The sequence below is a fragment of the Bombus vancouverensis genome, chromosome 1 (assembly GCF_051014615.1).
Source record: "Bombus vancouverensis nearcticus chromosome 1, iyBomVanc1_principal, whole genome shotgun sequence".
In the NCBI taxonomy this organism is placed as follows: domain Eukaryota; kingdom Metazoa; phylum Arthropoda; class Insecta; order Hymenoptera; family Apidae; genus Bombus; species Bombus vancouverensis.
Genome location: NC_134911.1, coordinates 7,482,604 through 7,504,973, shown reverse-complemented (window position 1 = coordinate 7,504,973; position 22,370 = coordinate 7,482,604). Strand labels below are relative to the sequence as shown.

At 34.3% G+C, this 22,370-nt stretch overlaps 2 protein-coding genes and 1 long non-coding RNA gene across 19 annotated transcripts; 2 read left to right on the top strand and 1 right to left on the bottom strand.

Moving 5' to 3' along the window:
• The first annotated feature begins 2,811 nt into the window (after nucleotides 1-2,811).
• On the top strand, nucleotides 2,812-14,074 carry LOC117160754 (uncharacterized). Its single transcript, XM_033341750.2, has 3 exons — nucleotides 2,812-3,091; nucleotides 3,849-3,966; nucleotides 9,928-14,074. Exons 1-3 carry the CDS (start codon nucleotides 2,942-2,944, stop codon nucleotides 10,116-10,118), a joined length of 459 nt encoding a protein of 152 aa, XP_033197641.1. The 5' UTR covers nucleotides 2,812-2,941; the 3' UTR covers nucleotides 10,119-14,074.
• Nucleotides 11,584-22,183, bottom strand: simj (transcriptional repressor p66-beta simjang). Of its 17 annotated transcripts, none has more exons than XM_076617370.1 (10): nucleotides 21,329-22,178; nucleotides 19,076-19,724; nucleotides 18,748-18,816; nucleotides 18,053-18,336; nucleotides 17,720-17,945; nucleotides 17,344-17,650; nucleotides 17,118-17,183; nucleotides 16,408-16,841; nucleotides 16,025-16,326; nucleotides 11,584-15,945 (listed from the first exon to the last, which is right to left on the bottom strand). In XM_076617370.1, the coding sequence occupies exons 3-10, from the start codon at nucleotides 18,795-18,797 to the stop codon at nucleotides 15,689-15,691; spliced, it is 1,926 nt and encodes a 641-aa protein (XP_076473485.1). In that variant the 5' UTR covers nucleotides 18,798-18,816; nucleotides 19,076-19,724; nucleotides 21,329-22,178; the 3' UTR covers nucleotides 11,584-15,688. The 17 variants fall into 17 exon arrangements, with proteins under 17 accessions (XP_076473485.1, XP_033197615.1, XP_076473494.1 ...); XM_033341724.2 differs by having other exon boundaries at nucleotides 19,076-19,602; XM_076617379.1 differs by having other exon boundaries at nucleotides 19,076-19,602; nucleotides 21,972-22,178.
• LOC143302503 (uncharacterized) lies at nucleotides 19,906-20,357 on the top strand. The gene is made up of 2 exons (XR_013058084.1): nucleotides 19,906-20,026; nucleotides 20,163-20,357. It is a non-coding gene; the product is annotated as an uncharacterized LOC143302503 (long non-coding RNA).
• Nucleotides 22,184-22,370: the final 187 nt, after the last annotated feature.

Sequence of the window (22,370 nt, the reverse complement as noted above, 5' to 3'; positions counted from 1 at the left end):
TTTGAAACAGACAAGTATGAGAATAACAAAATCGCACAATAATTAAAATTAGTTGCTTTAGAAAGAAATCATTATATCTTTTTTAGAGAAGAAAAGAGAATCGTTTCCTTCAAACGGTAATGGATTAATGAAATGATACAATAATTTTAATATATTCTCTATACACGATAACTTTTTAGATTTAACACAAAATTTACTTTCCTCGCGATAATGTTTTTGTTATAATAAAATCTAAATTTCATTTTATTAGTAATTTCAATAGTTTACTGCAATAGATAGACTGCAAATAATATTTCTGACGTGATATATCTGCAGAAAAAGAATCTCTCGCTAATTGTATGGTCGACATCCCCTTCACAGGGGAGAGATGCCTCTCTATGCTTCGTGAAGTTCGACGACCCGTCGTAGTTGAGTAATATAACATAATTCAATGTCAAATATCGCTGAGACAATGTATGTAGGTACTCATTCAAAAATGAAATTTTTTTATTTTTAACTCTTTCTAAATTAAATTTTTACTAACATATTTGTGAGAGCTTTCTGAATAAAATGAGATCAAATACGATATATTTTGAATTACAGTTACTTATTGATATGTATTTAATTATCATTTATTAAATAAGCAAATATGTTCCAAATTATATCGTATTTGGTCCCATTTTATTTAAAAAAATATAATAAGTATATTGGTACGAATTTCATTCATCACTGTTTATTCCCCGTGGTTGATCAAATGTTGTGATCGTTTGGGGTTGGTTGGCGTTTGCACATGGTGTGCTGACTAATAAATCTAATTATAAATCGCGTCCGTAGCGCTGTATACTCTTGAACTAGGGTAAGGGAGTTAATCGCTGGTAAACGGCGGGTTGGTAATAGGGTGACTCCCGTAAGTCAAGAGCTAGCATTACAAAATGCCCGAAATGAATAGTTTTAATAATTTTACTATCTACTATTTTAATAATTTTATTAACAAACAAATGTTCGCTAAGTGCCGTATATGAGCTGCAGGCTGGTTTGCTAAGGAAATTTGCTAATAGTGAACTAGAAATACACGATGCTTCTCTGTATCATAAAACCATCATCCCATTGCATTTTCTAGTAATCACAAATCAAAAGAAAAGAAAGTTTGAATTTTGAATTAAAGGTCTTAGCTTGTAAGTATTTACATGTTACCGAACGCTTCGATTCTCAGTCTCTCTATCTCTTTCATTTTCATTGTCCTTTTCTAAATTCGGCACGTCTAAGATCTCAGTTTCCAGAAATAGAATTGTTTCTACATCTGCATAATTACAAAACTTTGAATTCAAAATCCTTGCAATTATTGCATATTTTCGTATCTCGGAAAGTAAGAGAAACCGCCGGTTACACACGTGTATAGAAAAAAATTGTTCAAACTCATGCCCCTTCCTCCGCCACATACTGAAAAATTAACAACTAAGTTTAATTATTGCGCGATTTCGTTATTCTCATACTTGTTTATATTGAATAGAAAAGTATTCCGCAGAATTGTACAATGAAATAGGTTCTTGTAACGTGGAACTAAACAAGGCAGATGTCTAACTTTGTAAATTCTTGTATAGATTAGCATAGAATACCTTCAGCACTTGACCGCGTGGTGCAATATCTGTATTGTGCGTGTGAACTCTCTCATTTCTCCTCTACTATTGCATTAAAGCCTTATCCCTACCATGGAAGTTACCAGACCGCTGATGTATACACGACTTTCTCGTGGACGTAGCAAATAGAAATATATTCCTATAATATAAATATATATGATATTATATAAAAGATACATAAATATGTAGAATGTATGATAGAAATTATAATACGAATATTCTTCTTTATTTTTTTTTTCACTTTTCAAAATTTTTTTAATTCAAATATATCCCCTAGATCCTAGGGAATAAAAACATTATGAGAATGGTACGCATGAATCATACCATGTGACACACAATATAACGCGGTTTTCTTTTCTTTCATTTAATACGAATATATTTTATCATGCGTGTTACATAAATTGTCTTTATTTTCTTTTTATATACGAATGTAGAATACAATACATTTCCAAATATATATTTTGCTTGAATATTTGATTATAGTAGCACAAAGAAAAATTTTATATTTGTATGATATACGCACAAATTGCACTTAATTACCGAACAACTTTTGTGCATGAAATTTGCATTTTACGTATGTATGTGTAAATATTCTTTGATGCTTTATAATTGAGGTAATATTAATGAAATTTTACAAGTAGCAGTTATCTAATTATCCCACTTGATGAAAAATTATAAAATTATAAAGAATCAAATTATTGTGCAAAAAGGTTCAGACAAACAAAAAATCAAGATGCATAGAACCATCAAAAAAATTTTAACATCGATAAACTAAATACTGTAGCAGGTATAACTATAATGTCCAATTATAATTTAAAAAAATTACAAAAACATCCAAATATTAAAAGCGCCATCTAAGCATGTCACAGTATGTGAAAAATAAATAGAAACAAGACAACTTCACCTTGAATATTTTTTATATTTCTATATATTAATGCATTTTTTGTATTTTTGCACTTACACATTTTTCATAAATGCAAAAAAAACTGCAGTCTATTTATTAGATTAAATTATAAAAAGTAAACTATATCAATCCTTTGTTAAGGAAATAAATACCGATAAAAATTAATAAAATAATTAATCTATTTATTTTAATTTGCAGGAGCAAATTTGAATATGAGCTTTAGCTATTAATCACTAGCTATGATTCGGCTCTATCTTGTATTCGTACCGCAATGTAGGATATCCCCTCCAGGAGGCAAATACGCTGGAGAAGTCAAACTGTCGGTGCGTTTCTCTGCCACCTGACCACCAGTTGTGATTTTAAATTATCCAGGACGAGGTGTGAGCTTTTTTTTCGTCGCGCGTGTTTCCATGACAACGTGATGTATTCTCGCGGTGCGTTGCTGCTACTTTGTTGCTTGTTCTTGATACTGGCTGGCCACTGTCACGAGGAAAATGTCAGCACCGTCACGGAGGAGAACGCGCTAGCAAAATTGGTTAAAATGTTCTCCAAGCCTGGAGCGTTTAAACGAGTAAGATTTAAACATTAAAACTTTAGTAGTTTAATTTTATCTGTCTTCATAAAACAATGTAATAATAATAATAGAAGCGATGTATAGCAGATTACATTATTTCATATCATAATAATTAACTTCTTCATTATTTTCTTTTTTTCTTGATAGGTAATTTTTTAAAAATTGTATAATCTCAAGTGACAGACGCGGTGATGTTGTTTGTCGAGTGATTATTTTTCTCTCCTTTTTTTTTTTTTTTTTTAGAGAAAGTAAAATTAAAAATTCAGATTTAGAAATGTTTTTGAATCTTGACTTTTGCACTCTAATTAACAAAAATACGCATGCGCATTGAATAAACACGCTAAGGACGAGGCTGATAAAAGTGCCGGCACTTCTCGACACTTCTCGTTGCGTAACGAAAATCGTAATCGAAGAATATTTATGTACTCACGATTACATGTTTCCGAATTGCAATAACCACAAGGATGCCACGCAGAAATCAATAGACATTGTTCTAACAAATATTTTATCTAACTCTTTTTTCAACACAAAACTGTAAACATTTAAAAGTCAAAACAAGAAATTGTATCACTATTCTATTATTTTAAATTGAATAATAATTATATAGAATTAGATCATTACATTACATATTTCAAATAGCATAAATAATTACACGTTAAATCTTTCTCGATATTTCCTAGAATTCAGAATTAAAAAAGAAAACGCGCATTGCTAGTTTTGCGGATGCGATAAAGCTTATCCGATTAACTTTCAGATTAACGCAATATTCGGTGAAAATTCGATCGAGGAGCTGTACACGTCTTGCCCGAAAGGCGAGGAGGGTCTCGAATGCAGAAGAGCCGAGGCCAGACGATCCGTTGACTGTCCTGAAGGTAATCGACCAAGGATTCCAAAATTTTATGCACGTACACTCGTAAACACACATACAGTATACAGTTGCTCATGAAAGTATTTGAACTTACCAATCTGAAATGTGTATAAAAGTTACAAGGCATTTATTGCAAGTATATTTTCAGTAAAAAATGAATACGTATATATAAAGCATGCATAGCTACCTTAAATAAATAATAAGTGTTAAAGATGGCCCCACAAAATTTTGTAACATATTAGTAGATTGCGAATGTTTAAGTATTTATAGAAAATTTGAAGGTTGTATATTTGCAGAATGTATATGATAGTCAAAAATATATAAAATATCCAAAATAAACAACATAATATTTAGTCGGTGAAGACAAACTGTACCTATTTTACGTCTGTTTAATTAGGTTCACAAAGATATGAACTTGTATAAATATCTGCAATTTACTGATTAATAGTGGATGACTGACTGTTTAAATACATTTATGATCTTCGCGAAATGTTCACTGGTACTGAATATCTTGTAGCTTCTATGTATGTACATTTTCAGATTTGTTTCAAATTTTACCGATGTAATCATAATCTGTAATCTGTAATCTGTAATCGAATCTCATTTCAGTGGTAATGAAATTTCAATATATGATATATTCATAAATGCTTTCTACAAATGTCTGAATACTTTCTTGGGCCACTGTACACACACGCATGTAAAATCAATACATGCATACATCTTTGCATTCCAACAAAGCCGGCGTAATCACTGTTATGGAAAAACATATACCACTATGCGCGATGTATAATAGAGATTCTGACCTTGACATAGCCACTCCCAGACATTGTTTGCCCACGTTAAATGCACACAAACGCGCGAGAGCGTTAATCTACGAATTAGATCCGGCGCAGCGTTGGATCGAACGTTGTCTCTTGATTTTTTTCGCATTCAACCGTATTCATCGTGGCGCAATAAATCACTTTCCCAGGAATGATGCTCGTACCGGTTAGGAAACATTTCTGCTTTTACTTTGAGAACGTGAGCGTATATAGGTTTATGGTCATTTGGGGGGGGGGGTCATAACGAAAAAAGTAAAATAATTTTTGTAGTAAATTTCTGTCTTAAGGAAAGTTTAATGACTGACGGAAATGACGAAGAATGTGTTTGAGGCATAAACTAATCTTTTATTGTGCAATCATGTGCATTCTTGTAATTGAAAAATGCAGGTGCATCATTTTGATGCGATTCTGACTAAATGAAATCTCTTTTTATTCTCTATTCATTGTTTTTAATAGGCTAGTTGTTTTGTGTAAATAGTACAATTACACTGTTGCATATGTACGCCAATGTAAAAAGACATAATGTATAATAATAACAAAATAATAATAACAGAAAATAATACCTACAAAAATTTTATCAAACAATATCTTTTGTTTTTTTTTTAACTAACCAGTTTATAAAAAATGTTCTATATAGTATATCATTGTTCCTAATTTTCTTTATAAAAGCATTCCCCTAACTGATGCTCTAATTATTTTAAGCAATGTAACATTAACCCTTCGCGGTTGAAGGCTTGGATACCGGCCTGGCAGCACACTTTCACTAACAACAACTTTAACACCACTTGTATAATTTACTTAGCAAGGTTTTATTAAACGTAATCGAAACATATATTACCGCCACTCCTAGACGCACATTGTTTGCATATTATTATTGCTCGGGAACATTCTTTCGTGAATCAAATGGACAGCATTGGATTGCAGTGAATCGAATAGAAAGCGATTGAAATTCGATGAAATTCAGTTCCTATAACGATGGTGATTCACCGAGACGCGATAAATCACTTTCCGCGGAGTGATGTTTAACTACTTTGGAAACGTTTCTACTTTTGCTTTGAAGATGCGGGCATAATATTAACCCTCATGACGAAGGAGGACAGTCGTTTGAAAGTTTGAAGATGTACTTTCACTAATCTCTCATCACCATAAAAATACTTCACTTATATATTATGAATTTTTCTGCTTAAAATTATTTGCAATTTTGTAGAAATTATGATTATTACAGTCTAACGTGAAATTGACTCTAGGAAATATTAACAAAATAGTCTGCAAAAAGTAAATTCTTTTCTGAAGAATGTAGGACTTCATCTAAAAGAAATATTTGTAGACTACAGAATTTATGTAAATTCATATTTTATACGTGTAATTTAAAAAATAGGATTTATGTAGAAAAATTGTACTTAATAGATGTTGTAAAGAGTATATCTATACCTTATATACTTAATATATTTTTGCATATGATATGCACTCTGTATATTTTTGCATCTTCAAAATTTCTCATAAATGCATAAAAATCAGAATTGCTTGTACAACAAAGAATCAATGCCTTTAATCGTATTCTACTGAATAAAAACACGTGTCTAATTTATCGATGATGAATAACATTCTGCAATCAATGTGAGAATGTGGGATCAATTTTAATAAATTTCAATTTGTTCGTTAGTTATACTTAGAATTATCTCTAGACCAAGGAAATTCCAATTTCATAGAACTAGCAGACAGTGCAAAAACAGAAAATCAAGAGGAACGTTTACTTTTACCACACGTGTCCTTGCGATTCTTTTCCAAGAGGAAACCTCGTCTAACGTCCGCAATAATTTGTATCGGCCGAGCATTTGTGCCATCTCGCGTCACTCCTTTCACCTTTCGACAATCAGAGCAACAATAATTTAACCTTCTAATCATCTCAGTTAGAATGTACACAACTGCGAAAAATTAACAACATGCTTGCTTTCTTTGAATATAAAGTTTTTTCTCCTTACCTCTTTTCTTTCTTATTCTGTATTCTTTTTTGATGAAAAGATGCACACATAGGTGACGCTGTAACACACTCTTCGCTGCTTTTGAGGAAGATGTAAACTGCGAGATTAGAATTGAGATTTAAAACTGTATATGCAGTGATGAGCAAAAGTGTAAACACACTCCGCTGATTTTATGTAAAAGGCGATACTACGACTAATTTTTCAAGTGACCCGTAAAGATTAGGTAATAGTAACTACAAGCTACATCTGATTAACGAAATGTAATAGTTCATTTTCATTAACATTAATAATGTACAGAATATTTTATAATAATTGTGTTTTGAAACAATGTTTAAAGTTTTGCACGTTTCGTCAGAAACATTTATGATAGAATGTAAATGTCAGGGAAACGAAACTGTCAATAAGCACTGATTGTCCATTGTTTCACAGTCAACTGTACCACACCATTGTTAGATTACTTTTCAGTTTGATATGCTTGATCCAAGATGAAGCCACTTAGTGAAGATAAAAAGAACAGTATTATTTGTTTGTGTGATAAAGATTTGTCGTTGTGGCAAATTGCAGAGAAATGTGGTGTCAGTCATACGACAGTTGCAAGAATAAGAAAAAAGTATGTTAGTGCACCAAATTCTTCACAAAACGGTAGACCGCGACTTATTTCGGAAAAAAGACAGTAAACCAGCTCTTTCAAACAAAAATACTAAATTACGAAAACAATTTGTTGACACCTACAAAGAATACAACGAATGGACGAGATTGGAAAAGAGTTATATGGAGTGACGAAACAAGAATTAACAGATTCGAATCCGACAGAAGGTCCTGGTATTGAACTTCGTCCGAGAATAATGATCAACCAGGTGGTATAAAACAAACTATGAAGTTTGGAGGTGGCTCAATTATGTGTTGGGGTTGCTTTACTCACAGAGGTGTTGGTCCCTTGGTTCGAATCGAAGGTATAATGCGAAAAGAGCATTATTTGACCATTCTACAGTAATTTACCTTCTGTAGTTAATTCTATTGGATATAATGAACGCGAAGTAGTATTTCAACAAGACGGGGATTCTAAGCATACTGCGAAAATAGTTAAAACTTGGCTAGAAAATCAAAATTTTTCTGTGATAAAGTGGCCAGCACAAAGTCCGGATATGAATCCGATCGAAAATTTGTGGTCCATTTTGAAAAGAAGGCTGGCAAAATATAATAATCCACCTTCAGGGGTTCATGAATTATGGGAAAGAACACAACAGGAATGGTATAATATTGAACCACAAATAATTAAAAATTTAATTGACAGTATGCCTCGTAAATTAAAAACATTAAAAAAAAGTAAAGGAAAGTGGACGAAATACTAGGTTGAAACCTTAATTCGACGAGTATAATTAAAGTGCAGAACTGTAAACATGGTTTGAGATATCCATTTTTGTAAAATGTTCTGTACATTATTAATGTTAATGAAAACGAACTATTACATTTTGTTAATCAGATGCAGCTTGTAGTTACTGTTACCTAATCTTTACCGATTACTTGAAAAATTAGTCGTATTATCGTCTTCTACATAAAATCAGCGGAGCGTGTTTACACTTTTGCTCGTCTCTGTATCTAGAACTGATCCAGAATCTTGGTATTATCAAAGAGGGAATTTTTTCTCTGATATTATATAACTATAATTTAAGCTGTTAGCTTATGTTACGACGCAGCAAATTGTATCAACAACGACTGAAAAACCACTCCAACAACCTGGCCACAAATCTGCTGGATTCCTACGAAGTACGTGAAAGACTGAAGAGATTTCATTTTCTGCATAACAGCTAAACAATGTTATTGTAGTATACCATTGTGTGTATTTACATTTAAGTCAACCTAAGCCGTCATAATCACGTTCATTACCATTGGATGGTAAATTGTATATATGCAGATATTAAAAAAAACTTACCTTAATAAAATTAGTCTTAATTTTAATTACCTAGTGCAGATAAAAGTAGAAGTCCTTTAGTTAAAAATTAGTCTAATATAGAATTTTTACTAACCTAAAAATGGAAAATTAATCGAAGATAGAATTACTACTGATGACAGTATACCTTGAATTTCCTCACTAAAATTTGCATTCATATATAAATGGATCAAACCTCTTTAATTTTTCCGCATATATATCTATATTCATTTTTTAATTCATTTGAATTACTTGTTACTATAAATAATGATTAGAAATTATTTTATTTTAGAAAATAGGCAATGCAGATTGTAAAAAATGTAGGAAGTTGAATCATAAACTGATACTATTATGACAGAATAAAAAGCAATGTTCTATTATCGAACTAGTCGTATCTAAAAGAACAACGATTTGTCTCAATTCTGAACCAGTTACTACATGAAAAATACACACGTGCGGCATATATGATACGCGATACGCTTTGCTTCTGTTCCTCTGTTCCCCCTTTCGCGTTACGCTTATTTAACGTAAAGAGTCAAGTGTCTCGTGATGCAAGTGCGTTGCGTAGGTAATGGAATTGCAATCGAGATGAAGAGGCAGATAGAAAAGTCGAATAACTATCAAAGAGGGCCTATTTCAAAATATTAAAACACTATGTAGTACCATTTTTGATAGTAATATGTAAAATCAATAAATGTAAGATTAAGTAACGTGTAATAAATGAATGTAATAAATCATAGTGGTATTAGTCAACTCGTTATTAATTTTAAGGTCATGAAAATATGTCGTAGCAGAGAAAAAGGTTATAACTCACTTAATTATGAAAGTGTAGATGAATTGCAGTAATGATAGGTTGAAATGCGTGATTGTATTTAAATTCTCAAAATGTCGACTTACTCTACTATGATTTTCCCATCGTATTAAGAAATCTAGATAAAGGATGTCGAATAATTAAATTTTCCAATGATTCAATTGGATCAGATTGTCAAAAAGTAAACATAATCAAAGTTACCATTTTACGCTATCCATGGAGTTTGAATCTAAAGCATCATGATCTGGAGTTCATTGCCATTATCGGTAATTCACGTAATTGGCTTCATGCAATTACTAATTTGTTTAATAGTTTATACCTTATTTTCATATAATTTATTAGATCGGTAAGAGTACCGATTATAAATAAACGATTCGCAAATTTCATCTATGGGTCAATTAATTCTTTTTGCGTTTTCCAGGTGACTGTTACTGCTACAATTGCGCCGCAGCTGGTCCTGAGTTATGGGCATCCTGTTGTCGTGAAAGCTTGCGATGCTGTTCACATCTCGCGGCGGCCTGTCGAACCTGCGACCATCCGACGTTGTATCCGTTTTGCTCAAAACACTTTAAGAAATGTCTGGTCGAGTTCAATGTAGAGAAGCAAAATTAATATTTGTTTCTCTATATCTTGATGAATCCTAGTTTCCCGCGTTTCAATTGAAACAAAATAATGATTCTATGAAATATAAGAAAACAGGATAAATCATTATACAGTGGCTCGTGAAGATAATTGAACACTTATAGAGACTCTTCATGAATACATTATGCGCGCAATACAAAAGAATTTGAAATTTCATTAGCACTGTAATGAGTAGGATGCGAATTTTTATTCATTTATAGAAAATTTAAAATTGCAAAAACGCACGAGATGCATATGACATGCAACATATTCAAAGTATAGTTATTATAAAACTATCATTTAGTTAGTATAGTTGCTATAAAACAAAGTATACTTATTATAATATACAATAATTGAAAGATGAAAATTCCTACTTAAATATCATTTCTTTAATTAGATTTGTAAAAATACGGATCTGTATAAAAATCCGTAGTCTAATAATCAGATGATACGACAATTATGATTATATTAATAAAATTTGGAATTTAAAAATGTATATACAAGTTAAAAATATACCAAAGTAATTAAACAATCTATTATTCATAATATTAGTCAGAAAATCAGCAAAAATAGGGATCATATTTTTCCTTTCCTCAAATGTTAAACATAATCCCACAAAATATTGTAGCTTAGTAATATAATAAATAACTAATTGTTTAATTATTTTGGTGTATCTTGTAAGTTTTATATAAATTTTCAAATTGGTTCCAAATTTTACCAATAGATTCGCAATAATCATATCTCATTACAGTGCTACCAGTTTTGACAAATTTCGTATAACGCACCTAATATATCCATAAAAATTTTTCATGACAACTATTGTAATACTTTTGCCAACCACTGTACGTAAATGGTAATACTTTCTAAACTTTGAACCAGAAATAAGAGAGAAAGAGAGAGATTGTGACAAACGAAGATACATCTCTCTGCAGCGATATGTACTATATATCGTGACTAAATATATACTATAATCACACTAGGATACAAAGCAGGAAAAGGAATTCGTAGAAAATAGTAACGCAACAGGAAAGAAGGCAAGTTCGCGTAGGCTAACTAAATCGGTATCGTATTCTTGCATAAGTTGAAAGTTTTACGCCGAGTTTCTAAATATAGCGCTTATCTTTCGACTTGCTAAACTGGTCCCCAGTTTCAATTTTTTGCCACGTTACATTTCGTACCGGCCAGGGCAGTGCGAGAAACGAGACGCAGCGATAAAATCGTACCTGAACTCGTGCTAGAACATGGCTAAAAAACGCATGCTTCGTTTTCATTTGCGGGACGGCGTATGAAGAGGAAAAGCAACATAGCGGATTCATTGCAGAGGAGAGTGTAACAACGGAAAGGGAACCATTACATCGTCCGATATCTTTGTACTAAGGCTCAACGATGAGAAAACGTGTCCGTGTACAGAGAAAAAAGAATCAATAAAAAAAAGATAATAAGAACAAAAGGAGTATTAGAGTTTGTAATGACGAAATTCTTGAGCGTTCATAGATCAATGTACAAACATAGTAAAAAATTAATGGTACCTCCTAAAGACTAAACGATCGCAGGCCATTTAATCCGCCGCTTTATAGGTATCTTAACGATTATCGAAAACGTGTTCGAGTTACGCGAGTTACTGTCCAAGCGATAGACAAGAAGTAACACAGACGGTTCGATAAGTTACACATTTACAAAAGTGTCTCGTCGAGATTCGAAACGCACGAAAATGACACAAACACTTGCTTCGAGAAAATTCTTCTCTTCGACGGATTTGTTTTCACTTTGTTTTTTTTCATTCATTTTTTTCTTTTACATGTAACATTAAAAGCTGACAACGTTTTTCGAGAGTACAAATAATAAATCATCACTCGAGATACAATCATTGATAAGCTTTATTCGTGTAGTCTCCAGAGTATTCGGTAATCTGTACTTTTTTTTTTTTTTTTTGTTAAAACTACTAATCCTATAAATTGTGGGGGCAGAGATTCTCATCAGGTAGTCAGACTTAAAAGATACAATCATTTGAATTCAGTTTCATTTCTCTTCTTTTCTATCTTTAGACGTAATAAATTTAATAATGTGCCTAACAAACCATTTTGTACATTCTTAATTTGTATTTTCCGTTTTCACATGTTCTTTTTCGAATCATTTCAGCGTGTTTTCTGTGTCCCCACGAAATATCGGACCTCGTTTTCGTTTACACATTTTATTTTCTGTTCCAAATACTTTATATAGAATACTATTCCGCGATGTTCGAAGTTCTATATTGCTTTACCTATATATCAGATCGAAACTTGGATTCGTTTCGTTTTCTTTGTTGTTTCTTATTCCATATATTTTACACTACCGCCCTGCAAATGCAGTATATGTGTTTTTTTCCTTCATTTGTTTTTCCGTATTCTTCTCGAAGCGAAAAAAATTTGTTTCCATTTTTTCCTCATTTTTTCCATTTTCTTCTTTCCTGTTTAGAATATAAAATTATACTTTCGTACTACAGAGTACTTTCAATTCTTAAATCAGCACCACACAGAGGTGAAAGACAAGACTAGAAAGGAAGATAGGAAGAAACGTATTAGTTGTTTTTTCATTTTCATTTCTTTTCTTTTGTTGTTTGCGTTATTCGTTCTTTTCTTTTCGAACACTCGTTTCGCGTTACCATGTGAAAAAATGCAATGTAATTATTTTGAACGTTCTCCCACTATCGCGTAAAATTCAAAGCAATCGTAATCGACGATCAATCTGATAAATCGTCGATCACGCGAAACGTCTTACGTGATTTCGGCAGTCATGAGATTGACGATGCTGCATGCATCTTCACTTTTTCTTTTATTCTGTTTCTTTTTTCTTAATGGAACAATTATACATTTGTTGAAGAAAGGGAGGTTGGTAACAAAACGCAGATATCTGGTATATACATAATATGATAATAGCAATAAATTTAGAAATAATCCTTTATATACAAATATCGTTTGGTCCAAAAATTTAAGGTAAATTATTAAATGTTAATGTAATCAATTTTCTTTGATATTTTGCATCTTGTGCGATAAACTGATTATATTTATCACACAATATACGGAGTATAAACTAAAGCAAACATATTTTACAATAAAGTGTCTTACAAATACTATAATGATGTATTTTGAAATTAAATAACTTAACTCAAAACCTTTCCGTCATAGGTTACCCAAAGTAAGGCCCAACGATGCCAATTTAGGGTTAAAATATTCTCACTATTTTTAACTTAATGTATTTTTAACTTAATGTAAAATTTATGAAATTAAGAAGGTGAAGACATAGATGTATGTTACAAATAATTAATAAGATACAATAATTAAATTAAGATATATCGATTGTATATGATTCTTGTGCGTTAAGATACCATGCACTCCCTCGCTTCATATGTGTGATCGTAACGATGAAATACTCCGCTTTTTTTCGTTTCTACATTTCTTTTTCATTTTTTTTTTTGTCTATTTTTTCTTTTGTTTACGATCAAGAGAATGACAGCGGTAGCGTCCTGGCAAAAATGACAATTGACAACAATGACATTACTTCGATTCTTCTTACACAAAAAACACAGATCTTGATCTATTATGCGATCGATAGACTTATTACGGTGTACATGTATATCAAGTATGAGTTCAAAATCTATCACGTAGTACAAAGAGAGATTGATTATGCTATTTTTAGTTTATTAACTTGTATCATATACCGAGAAATATCAAGACTACAGTTAACTATATATTTAGTGATTCGGAAATTGTGACCAAGATCGGTTAATTAGCCGGTAATCAATGAAAAATCAGATTATTTAAAAGTGGAAGTGGTAATAAGTATTGCTTGGGATGTGTGCCGGAGAGATTTTGCTTTGTTAAACTCGTTCTTTCTTTCTTTTTTCTTTTTCTCTTTTTAATGTGCAGATAAACTTTTTTTTTCGTTTTGTTCTTTTTTTCAGAAGAGAGGATTTCATAAAAATTCGGCGATCTGCCACATAAATCGTTTTTCTTTTGTTTCTTCCTTCAGGAAAAACTTCGGATACATACGATCTGTTTAAATTCATTAAATACTTTTACATCAACGTGACACATGAAATCAATCGCGCTATCATTAGTAATTTACATCTTAATCGATAGATTTTCTTTCTTTCTTTTCTCCATTTTTTTTATATATTCTTCTTCGTTCCACGTCTTTTTTTTTTTTACTTTTTTACTTTTCCTTTTTTAAATACATCCTGCATCAAAATGAGCCTGAAAAAGTCTTATCACGAAATTCCTACGATTTGTGCGCGAATGACATTCGTGTCACTCTATCTATTCTTTTAAACATGTTGAATACTCATTCTCTGTTCTTCCGTAATAACGACAAAAAAAGAAAAATAAAAAAAGAAAAAAACGGAAAACATCGCTATCACACCCACATTCGTTTTTTTCGCAATATCAGTGACACACATTTTTTTTATAAAGATTGTTTGTTTCTTTTTCGTTTTCTCTCATCAGTAATCTACAACTTTCTCTCTCATTCGCTCTTGCTCTCGCACTTTTTTCTTTCGTAATTATTATAATTGTCTTAAAAATACTCACAGTTTGAAGAAAATAAAGAGATATACACATAGCACAGGTACCGCTGATGGTTAAAAAAATTATTCAAACCAGCGACAAAGGTTGGCTTAACTATAATATATCAAGGGTCTAAAAAAGATCCCATTTTCTTCTCAATTTTACTTTACCTCACGTACTTATACGTGTTCACTTTCTCATTCTCACTTTCTTTCTTTCCCTCTCTCGCTCGTTCGTTCACTCTCTTCCTCTCCGATTATGTCTACTATTGTGGATCAACCAATTTTTTTTATGATCATGTAACACTTAGTACTGTCTTTAGTGCCTTATAAATGTCCACTTGGTTCTTTATGTAGATACAATATATATAATGTAATAATTGAAGCAATTATATTCATTTATGTGCGTCCAAGTTATTATGCACTTACTTTGATTGACATTCACCTATTATTCTTTTGCAATATTGTTAGTACCAACATAATGTAGCACGAAAAACAAAATAACAGATATTGCTCTTAGAAGAAACCAATTAGAGAATTTTTTAATTGTTGACCTTTGAGTTAAACGTGAACATTTAATTCTCTCTCTCCCTTTGAAAATCACCAAGGGAATTGCGCTAATTATCATTTGTGTATTATTAACTGAAAGTTTAGATTTGTTCGAGACGACAAAACATCGAACCTTCCGGGCAACAATCAAAACTCACACTCACACGTCAATGCATATCCACAAAATGATGGTTAAAATTCTTCCATTTTCACAATAATACAGGAAGTGTCTTGTTCCATTGTTCCAAGTTTGAGCTTCATATTGTAAATAAAGATACCAATCGTACACAGATCGGTACATTATTCTAAAACTGTCATGAAAGTGTAACAATCACACTCCATTGAAAAATTTCCATTTAGTACATTATCATGGAAAAAGAATACGAGTATCCTTATTTCTCAATATTTTCTAACACAGTTCTGCACAGTTTTATTTATTTGTGTTTAATGGTCGATCTTTAAATGCGTCCGGTTACGTTTTCCAATTATGTGGATGGGCTCGAGGTGGTGCCTGGTTGCCCTGTGCTTGAGATGCTTGTGATGGAATCATATCAAGCAAATATTGGCGTTGCAAGTCTGCCGCTTGTCGTTGTAATTCTGCGAGACCTTTTCCGCCAGCTTGCGCCATTGCTATTTGGTAGGGATATAATATCGAGGTAAATGGTGGCATCATGTGAGCAGGAAGAGGTTGATGAGGTGGCAGGCCTGGTACAGGATTTTTTGCCAGTTCTGAAAATAGGATCGACCACATTTTTATTTTTAACACGCGACATGTAAATTTTTCAACAGGAAAGTATTTGGAAATTACCTCTGAGCAACTGTTGTTGTAAGGCAGCCGCAGCAGCGTGATGTGGGCTGAATTTTCCGCTTTCTGCCAATTTAACAAGAGGATGCTCTTGTAACTTGGGTGCTGGTGGAGTTGGTGCTAGTGTCGGTGCCGGTGGAACTTGCGGTGGAGGGGCTGGCGGTGTTGCTACTCTTCTCGTAGGAGTAGCTGCTTTAGGAACTGGTTTAGGAGCTGGTGGGTCTGGGCTAGGGCACGCTGCTTGCGCCAACCTTTGCTCTATTTCTTGTTCCTGCTGCAGTGCTTTTACAAATGCTGTTTTTAACCTTTAAATACATACATCGTGTTAATCATCTTAATAAGATATATCATTAAATTTCTATTTTGTAAATTTAAAGTTTACCAACCGATTAGTATGCTCTGCTTTAAGAGCCTTTTTAACATTGGTCGTTACACAATGTTCGCATATAACTCGAGGATCACGACCTGCTGGAGGTCTTTGGAAAGTTGCATGTTGCCCTCTTGGACCTTCCTTTTTACCACCAGTCACAGGCTTTTCCCATTTCCACACTGGTGTGAAATCCGTTTTACATTGAGTACACTCAAACGGTTCTGGAGGTGGTGGAATAGCTGGTTCTTTAGTGATAAAATCAACTACATGCTCCAGACCCACCAAGTATATAAATTCCGTATTAGACGGATTTGGCACGAAGTGCATCTCCGGTGGCGGAGGTTTCGGAGGCGGTATTTGTAACAAGGTCTTTTCGAGTTGTTTTCTTAAAGCCAATTTAGCAGCAGCCTGACGTTGTGCAGGTGTCTGATTATCATCCCTTGGTCTTTCCTGTGGTTTTAAAAATAAACATTAGATTTATAGAAAAAGACAAGGTCTTTAATAAATTCGATTGTAAATTCTCTATAAAATAAAATATTAATGTTACAAGAAATACAGAAACAAAAAGAAAAGAAGAGACAGGAAGGAAAATGGAAGTATAAGTGGATTAAATATAGAAACACAAAATGCTGTGACTGTTAGGAAGACAACAGAAAGTCGACACAATATTTAATAAAAAGTTAGATTGACAAGAGACTAAACATATACTTTGACTAGTGGATATACCTGCTCTGAAATCACAGGTGTGCTTAAGGATGCGGTGGTTTTATTTTCTTGAGGTCCAACAAGCAGCTTTGTGTTTACAAAAACACAATTATGGTTATTTACATAGTTCACAAATAATGTAAACAAGTATTTGTAAAATATAATATATACATATAAAGTATAATACTTTGAATATTTATTCATAAAAATTCTATATATATATAAAATAATAAATGATATTTTGTACCTTACTTACTTGATGTGCTGGAGTGGGTGTTGGATCTTTCGTGGACCTCTCAGTTCTGTCTGCAGGTGCATGATAATTTGACACATTTGGTGTCGCACTAGGTGGCCTGCCTCTAGGATGAGGTGGTTGTGGTATGACCATGTTAGGTGGCATTCCAGTACTAGAAGTAGAACTTCGTCCAACTGTGGGAGGTAATAACATTCCAGGTGGTGGTGCATGTAAACTACTGCTTCTACTGGGTGCAGGTTGTCCCCTAAGCAAAGGTGGTGGTGCCTTGCCTGTCCTATGACTGGAAACAGGTACGTTACTTCGATAATCGGACGTAAACATACGTTTTATTATACATGTATGCAACAAAATTCAAGTAGAATATTACCTATGAGGAGCTGGTTGTACTGTAACTGGTGGAGGTAATTTACTTGGTACTTTAGGGACAGCAGCAATGTTCTCTTTCAGTTGCTGAGATTGCCTTAATTTCTTCAGTAATACCAATTTCATTTCCTCAGATCTAAGTTCCTCTCTTAACTTTCTAAGTGTTCTCTCACGTTCAGCCAACTCATCCGATGATAATTCTTTTATTGGAGGCAAAGGAGGCATATCACCTAATAGATAGAAGTTTTTAATGTTATTAGGTATACTTATGTAAGAAAGGAATATATTTAGGCATAGTACTGAAATTATAAATAATTATACTATTTTTCTAATTAACCTTCATCGCTGTCTGCATTTCCATTCACATAACCATTTATTCTACGTTCATCAGGAGTTTCTGCATAACTTATTTCAATTCTAGGTCTAAGATTACGACGAGTTTTCCTATCATCGCCAGACTTGGGAGCCAAAATGCCTCTTGCTGCATTCTGAATATTACGTGCTTCTGGCATGTTGTTGTCCACATTAGGACTTGAAGAAAAGTGGACACCTAAATCTAATGGAACTCCTACATCACCAGAGTTAACAGTTATCGATGGAGAATTTCTCCTGCTACTGCTGCTGAAAACACACATTACTTAGTGACAAAACTGATATTATGATAAATTTTATAATGTAATAAAAAAAAAAAATAAAACTATATATATCAAATAAAGAGTGAGGACTGTAAAGAATTTCATTTGAAAAAAGAATAATCTACTTTTATGTAAGAACTTCTATTTTACATTAGTGATAAGAACTTGTTTTCTTTAAAAGGTATGTTATCATAAAATATTACAATGCATTATTAACATCCAGTTTTCATAACTATAATGTAAAACAGTAGCCTTATTCCGTAATCAGAATGACGTAAACAACAGCAACTTAATACTGACATAGTTCTCAACCCTGTATCAATATACAACATTATAATCAACCAACACAAAATTTAAAAAAAAGAGAGGGAAAAAGTCGAAGTTTCTTTCAATTTACCTAACACTCAAGTCAACAACCGCATCCCCGTCCAAATCCATGGCTTCCATTCTTTCAAATTCAGCAACTCTACAAAAACACACAAGTGCTTATTTATAACACGATTTATGTGGTTCGTTTCGATTCGATCGATTCTGTAACAATAACGACACACACGACGAATGCGTATACACTTACAAAGGACTAGAAAAAAAGAATAAAAAAAAAAACATTACAAAGGACAAGATGAGACTACGAAAGTAATGAGACAGAGCGTTTCATGATACCGAAATGATTTCAAAGCTCATAGAAAAAGATTCACAGCGCGGAATAAAAATAACTGGGTTACCAAAAATTTCCGTTCGACCATTCCGTTTCATATGCACCGGAGCATCGTGGTTCTCTGCTCTTCCCTCTTTTTATTTCAAAGGCAAGTTGCGTCTCCGCTTGCAAAGGACGCAATCACAACACCACAGTAGAGCACCACCGGTAACGCGATTAATTTCGCGGTACTTAAAACGGTTGATAAAAAGATCGTGTTCGGTTTGCAAGGCGATCGGCCGATATCCACGGAAGCAAATGTTCTAACCTAACCTCTCGTGATATTCAAAGACGTTCAAAGGGAATATATCGGTGGTTCGAGATCGTGCACGAGGATATTGGCGCGCTTTGCTGAGGCTGCCGGCAGCACTATACACTGCGTGCCCTTTCCTTTCAATCTTTCTTTACCGAAAACTTGTATCTCGGAAGGAAGAATTTGATGGCGGTGACGAAAATCGAAGAATTGAATTTGATGCTTCGGAAGTGGCGTCTCGGCACAATGGCAGCTAAGCGTAGCGGTACAAGACTGTGGAAGGGGGAGAAGGGTGCCCAGTACTGCGAGGGGAGAGGTACGGTCGCACATTAATTATTTCTCCCCTCACTCCCCTGTCCCGGGTCTCTCTACCCCCTACCACACGAGTCAGCCACTCACCCACACGAACGGCATCGGGAACGGGCTAGAAACCAATCTCTCTTTCTCTTTTCCTCCGTACTCCCTTCCCTACAAATCTCTCTCTCTCTCACTCGTTTCTCTCTCTCTGCGGATTTTCCCGAATTTCGTCTCCGTACTTCTCTCCCTTTCCCTCACTCCTCCCTCGCACCCTTATGCCCTACGGGAAATCGATTTTTCGACGGAGTCCCCACTGCCGGCCTTGCCGACCAGAGGGACGAAGGAGTTGCAATGTTTTTGCAACGTATTTCATATCGTCCACGCATCTCGTAATTACTATTGTATCAAGAAACCAAGCGCGACCTCTAGGTAATACGATCTATTATCTATATGTTTTATTCCACAGTTTTTGATGTGATTCTAAACGGAGAGATATTTGATGATTGCTTCTATAAATAAGAAGGTCTTTTTTAAATGGTGGTATCTTATGCGAATGTGATTTTAGATTGTCTTAATGGCCAAAGAATTAACTAGTTCACGGAGTTTCTCTCGGATCTCCCGCCTTGCACACTTTCCAGATCACGTGACGGTGTAAGGATCTCTAAACTCGAGAATTTATGTCAACATTTTTCATTCATGTTTTATGACATTACTGTTTTACTAATGGGGAAATAATAAATGAAGAATAAGTAATATATAATTGCATTGATATTTGATTTTTGTCGACAAATGTAATATAATTATATTTTTTTTAATTTCCAGTTATGAATCGTTATAAAAATTGTCCATATTCTTTTCAATTGTATTTTGTTTTCATATGTTGTAATTGAAAACTATGAAACAAGTGTAATGTGTGAATTTTAAAGCGACCTACGACAATCTTTGACTTTCTTCGACTTAACCTAATAAATGTATTCCGCCGTCATAATAAATCGGCACTCTAATTTTGTCTTCGAGTAAATTACTTAAAAACGAACTAATTACAACAGGAACTATATTTTATCGCTTGTATTTAACCAAGCTCACGTGCAAACGATTAGAAAAGTAACCGTAAAAATAGAAAAAGCTACATGATCATGTAACAGTACTTCGATGTCCCATGTTTCTATTCTGAATATATTATTCTAACATTACGTTATCAATAAAAATATTGGAATTCATTACTCCAAGGAAAAAAGTTTGAATCATTCAATGATAGTTAACGCTAGAAGTACCACAGTTGTCAAAATTCGTAATTCTTTGTAAATTTTATAAATTTACAATGATGCATTTTTAGAAACTTTTTGTAATTTTTAATAAAGTATATGGGGATGCATTTTTTTATTTCCGTTATACCGTTATTCCGTCTTTATTTTGATTGTATAATTTCGCTTTAATTTTATTTGGTAGAAATTTCATATTTTAATCGTCGGTAGTTCTAGCGTTAATCAGGCGTGCAGTTGAAAATATCGGTGGCTGAGTGTCGAACGAGACATACACGAACGCTGACTGGCGACGTGTGACGCCAGCTCGCACGACAACGGCGACACGCGACTCTTTATATTTCCGCGTGCACAACATATTTGCTACTACATTGATAATCGCACCTTCTCCGAAGGAACGAATGCACGGAGTATTTTGACCCCCACACATACGCCTACGCCTCTCGCGTTCAGGAAGGCACCAACGTACCTGAGAGGAGGTCAATGAAAAGGTTGATCCGAATTTGTGTAAATCGACTTGACATGCAAAGTCAGTCGACTCCTGGACATAAAACGGACGTACAAATGGGGCACAATCAGACAGGTAGAGGCTAGTGTAGATAGGCAGCAGGCAAAGATGACAACCAAGAGAAGCAGCAGGTACAGAGGCACGCTGTTAGGTAGACAGTTAGGCAGGCAAGGCGGTCTGGTCGCTTTCCACTCCACTTCACTCCACTCCACTACGATATATTACTCTATACTATCGCTTACGTACAATGACATGGCGCACACGACATACCGCAGTCAGTGTACGCATACACTTCACTTCTCTTGAGTGTCCCTCCCTATCACGAGCACACTTCACCGCCTCGCGATCATACACGCGCGATTTCCGCATGTTTTCGTGAATCTTTTTCGTCTGGCGTACGCGCGCATTGTTTTAACCATGTCCCTCGCGGCTTCCTCTAAACTGTGGCTGAACCAGCTCCGTGTTGTAACAAACACGAAAACAAAATATGTACGTATACACAGAGAAAGAGAGGAAGAGAGTCTGATTAAATGGACAGGGGATGACGCGTGTCAGCAGTAACCGCGAAAACGTTCGTGACGATACGCGAATCCCAGACACCAACCTTGAGCTGCTACCTTCCGCGCAAGGAGAAAAAATTCACACCGCCTCTGCGCAAAAATTAACGAGAGTGATTCAATATGGCGGCCTTGTCCGCCGTTGATGTCTTCCCCTCCTCCATCGCTCGTTTCGCCGGGCATCGTCGCCATCGTCACTCCCCTGCCCCTGTCGCTGTCTCTGTCTCTGCATTGGAGGTGTAATGCCGTCGTGGGTAAAGAGGGGACCCAGGGGTAGAGAGACGATGGTACGGATGGGCGGGAAGAATGGGAGAGAGAAGGGAGGTAGACAGTGGATCTTGTCGCCCCCGTTGGCCCCCGGTATCGTTTATCGGGAAAGCGCCGCCAGCTACGGGGCTTACCGGAAGCACCCCACGGACTTTGTAAATGCGCTACGAAAGGGGCTT

What these genes read in the sequence shown, in the direction of transcription:
- simj (XM_033341719.2), bottom strand. An exon ending in GTACAACCAGCTCCTCATAG is followed by an intron (nt 17,651 to 17,719) that starts GTAATATTCTAC and finishes CGATTATCGAAG; the next exon opens with TAACGTACCTGTTTCCAGTC. An exon ending in ACAACAACAGTTGCTCAGAG is followed by an intron (nt 15,946 to 16,024) that starts GTAATTTCCAAA and finishes TCCTATTTTCAG; the next exon opens with AACTGGCAAAAAATCCTGTA.
- LOC117160754 (XM_033341750.2), top strand. Translation starts at nt 2,942, where the DNA reads ATGTATTCTCGCGGTGCGTTGCTGCTACTTTGTTGCTTGTTCTTGATA. An exon ending in AGCCTGGAGCGTTTAAACGA is followed by an intron (nt 3,092 to 3,848) that starts GTAAGATTTAAA and finishes ATTAACTTTCAG; the next exon opens with ATTAACGCAATATTCGGTGA. An exon ending in ATCCGTTGACTGTCCTGAAG is followed by an intron (nt 3,967 to 9,927) that starts GTAATCGACCAA and finishes TGCGTTTTCCAG; the next exon opens with GTGACTGTTACTGCTACAAT.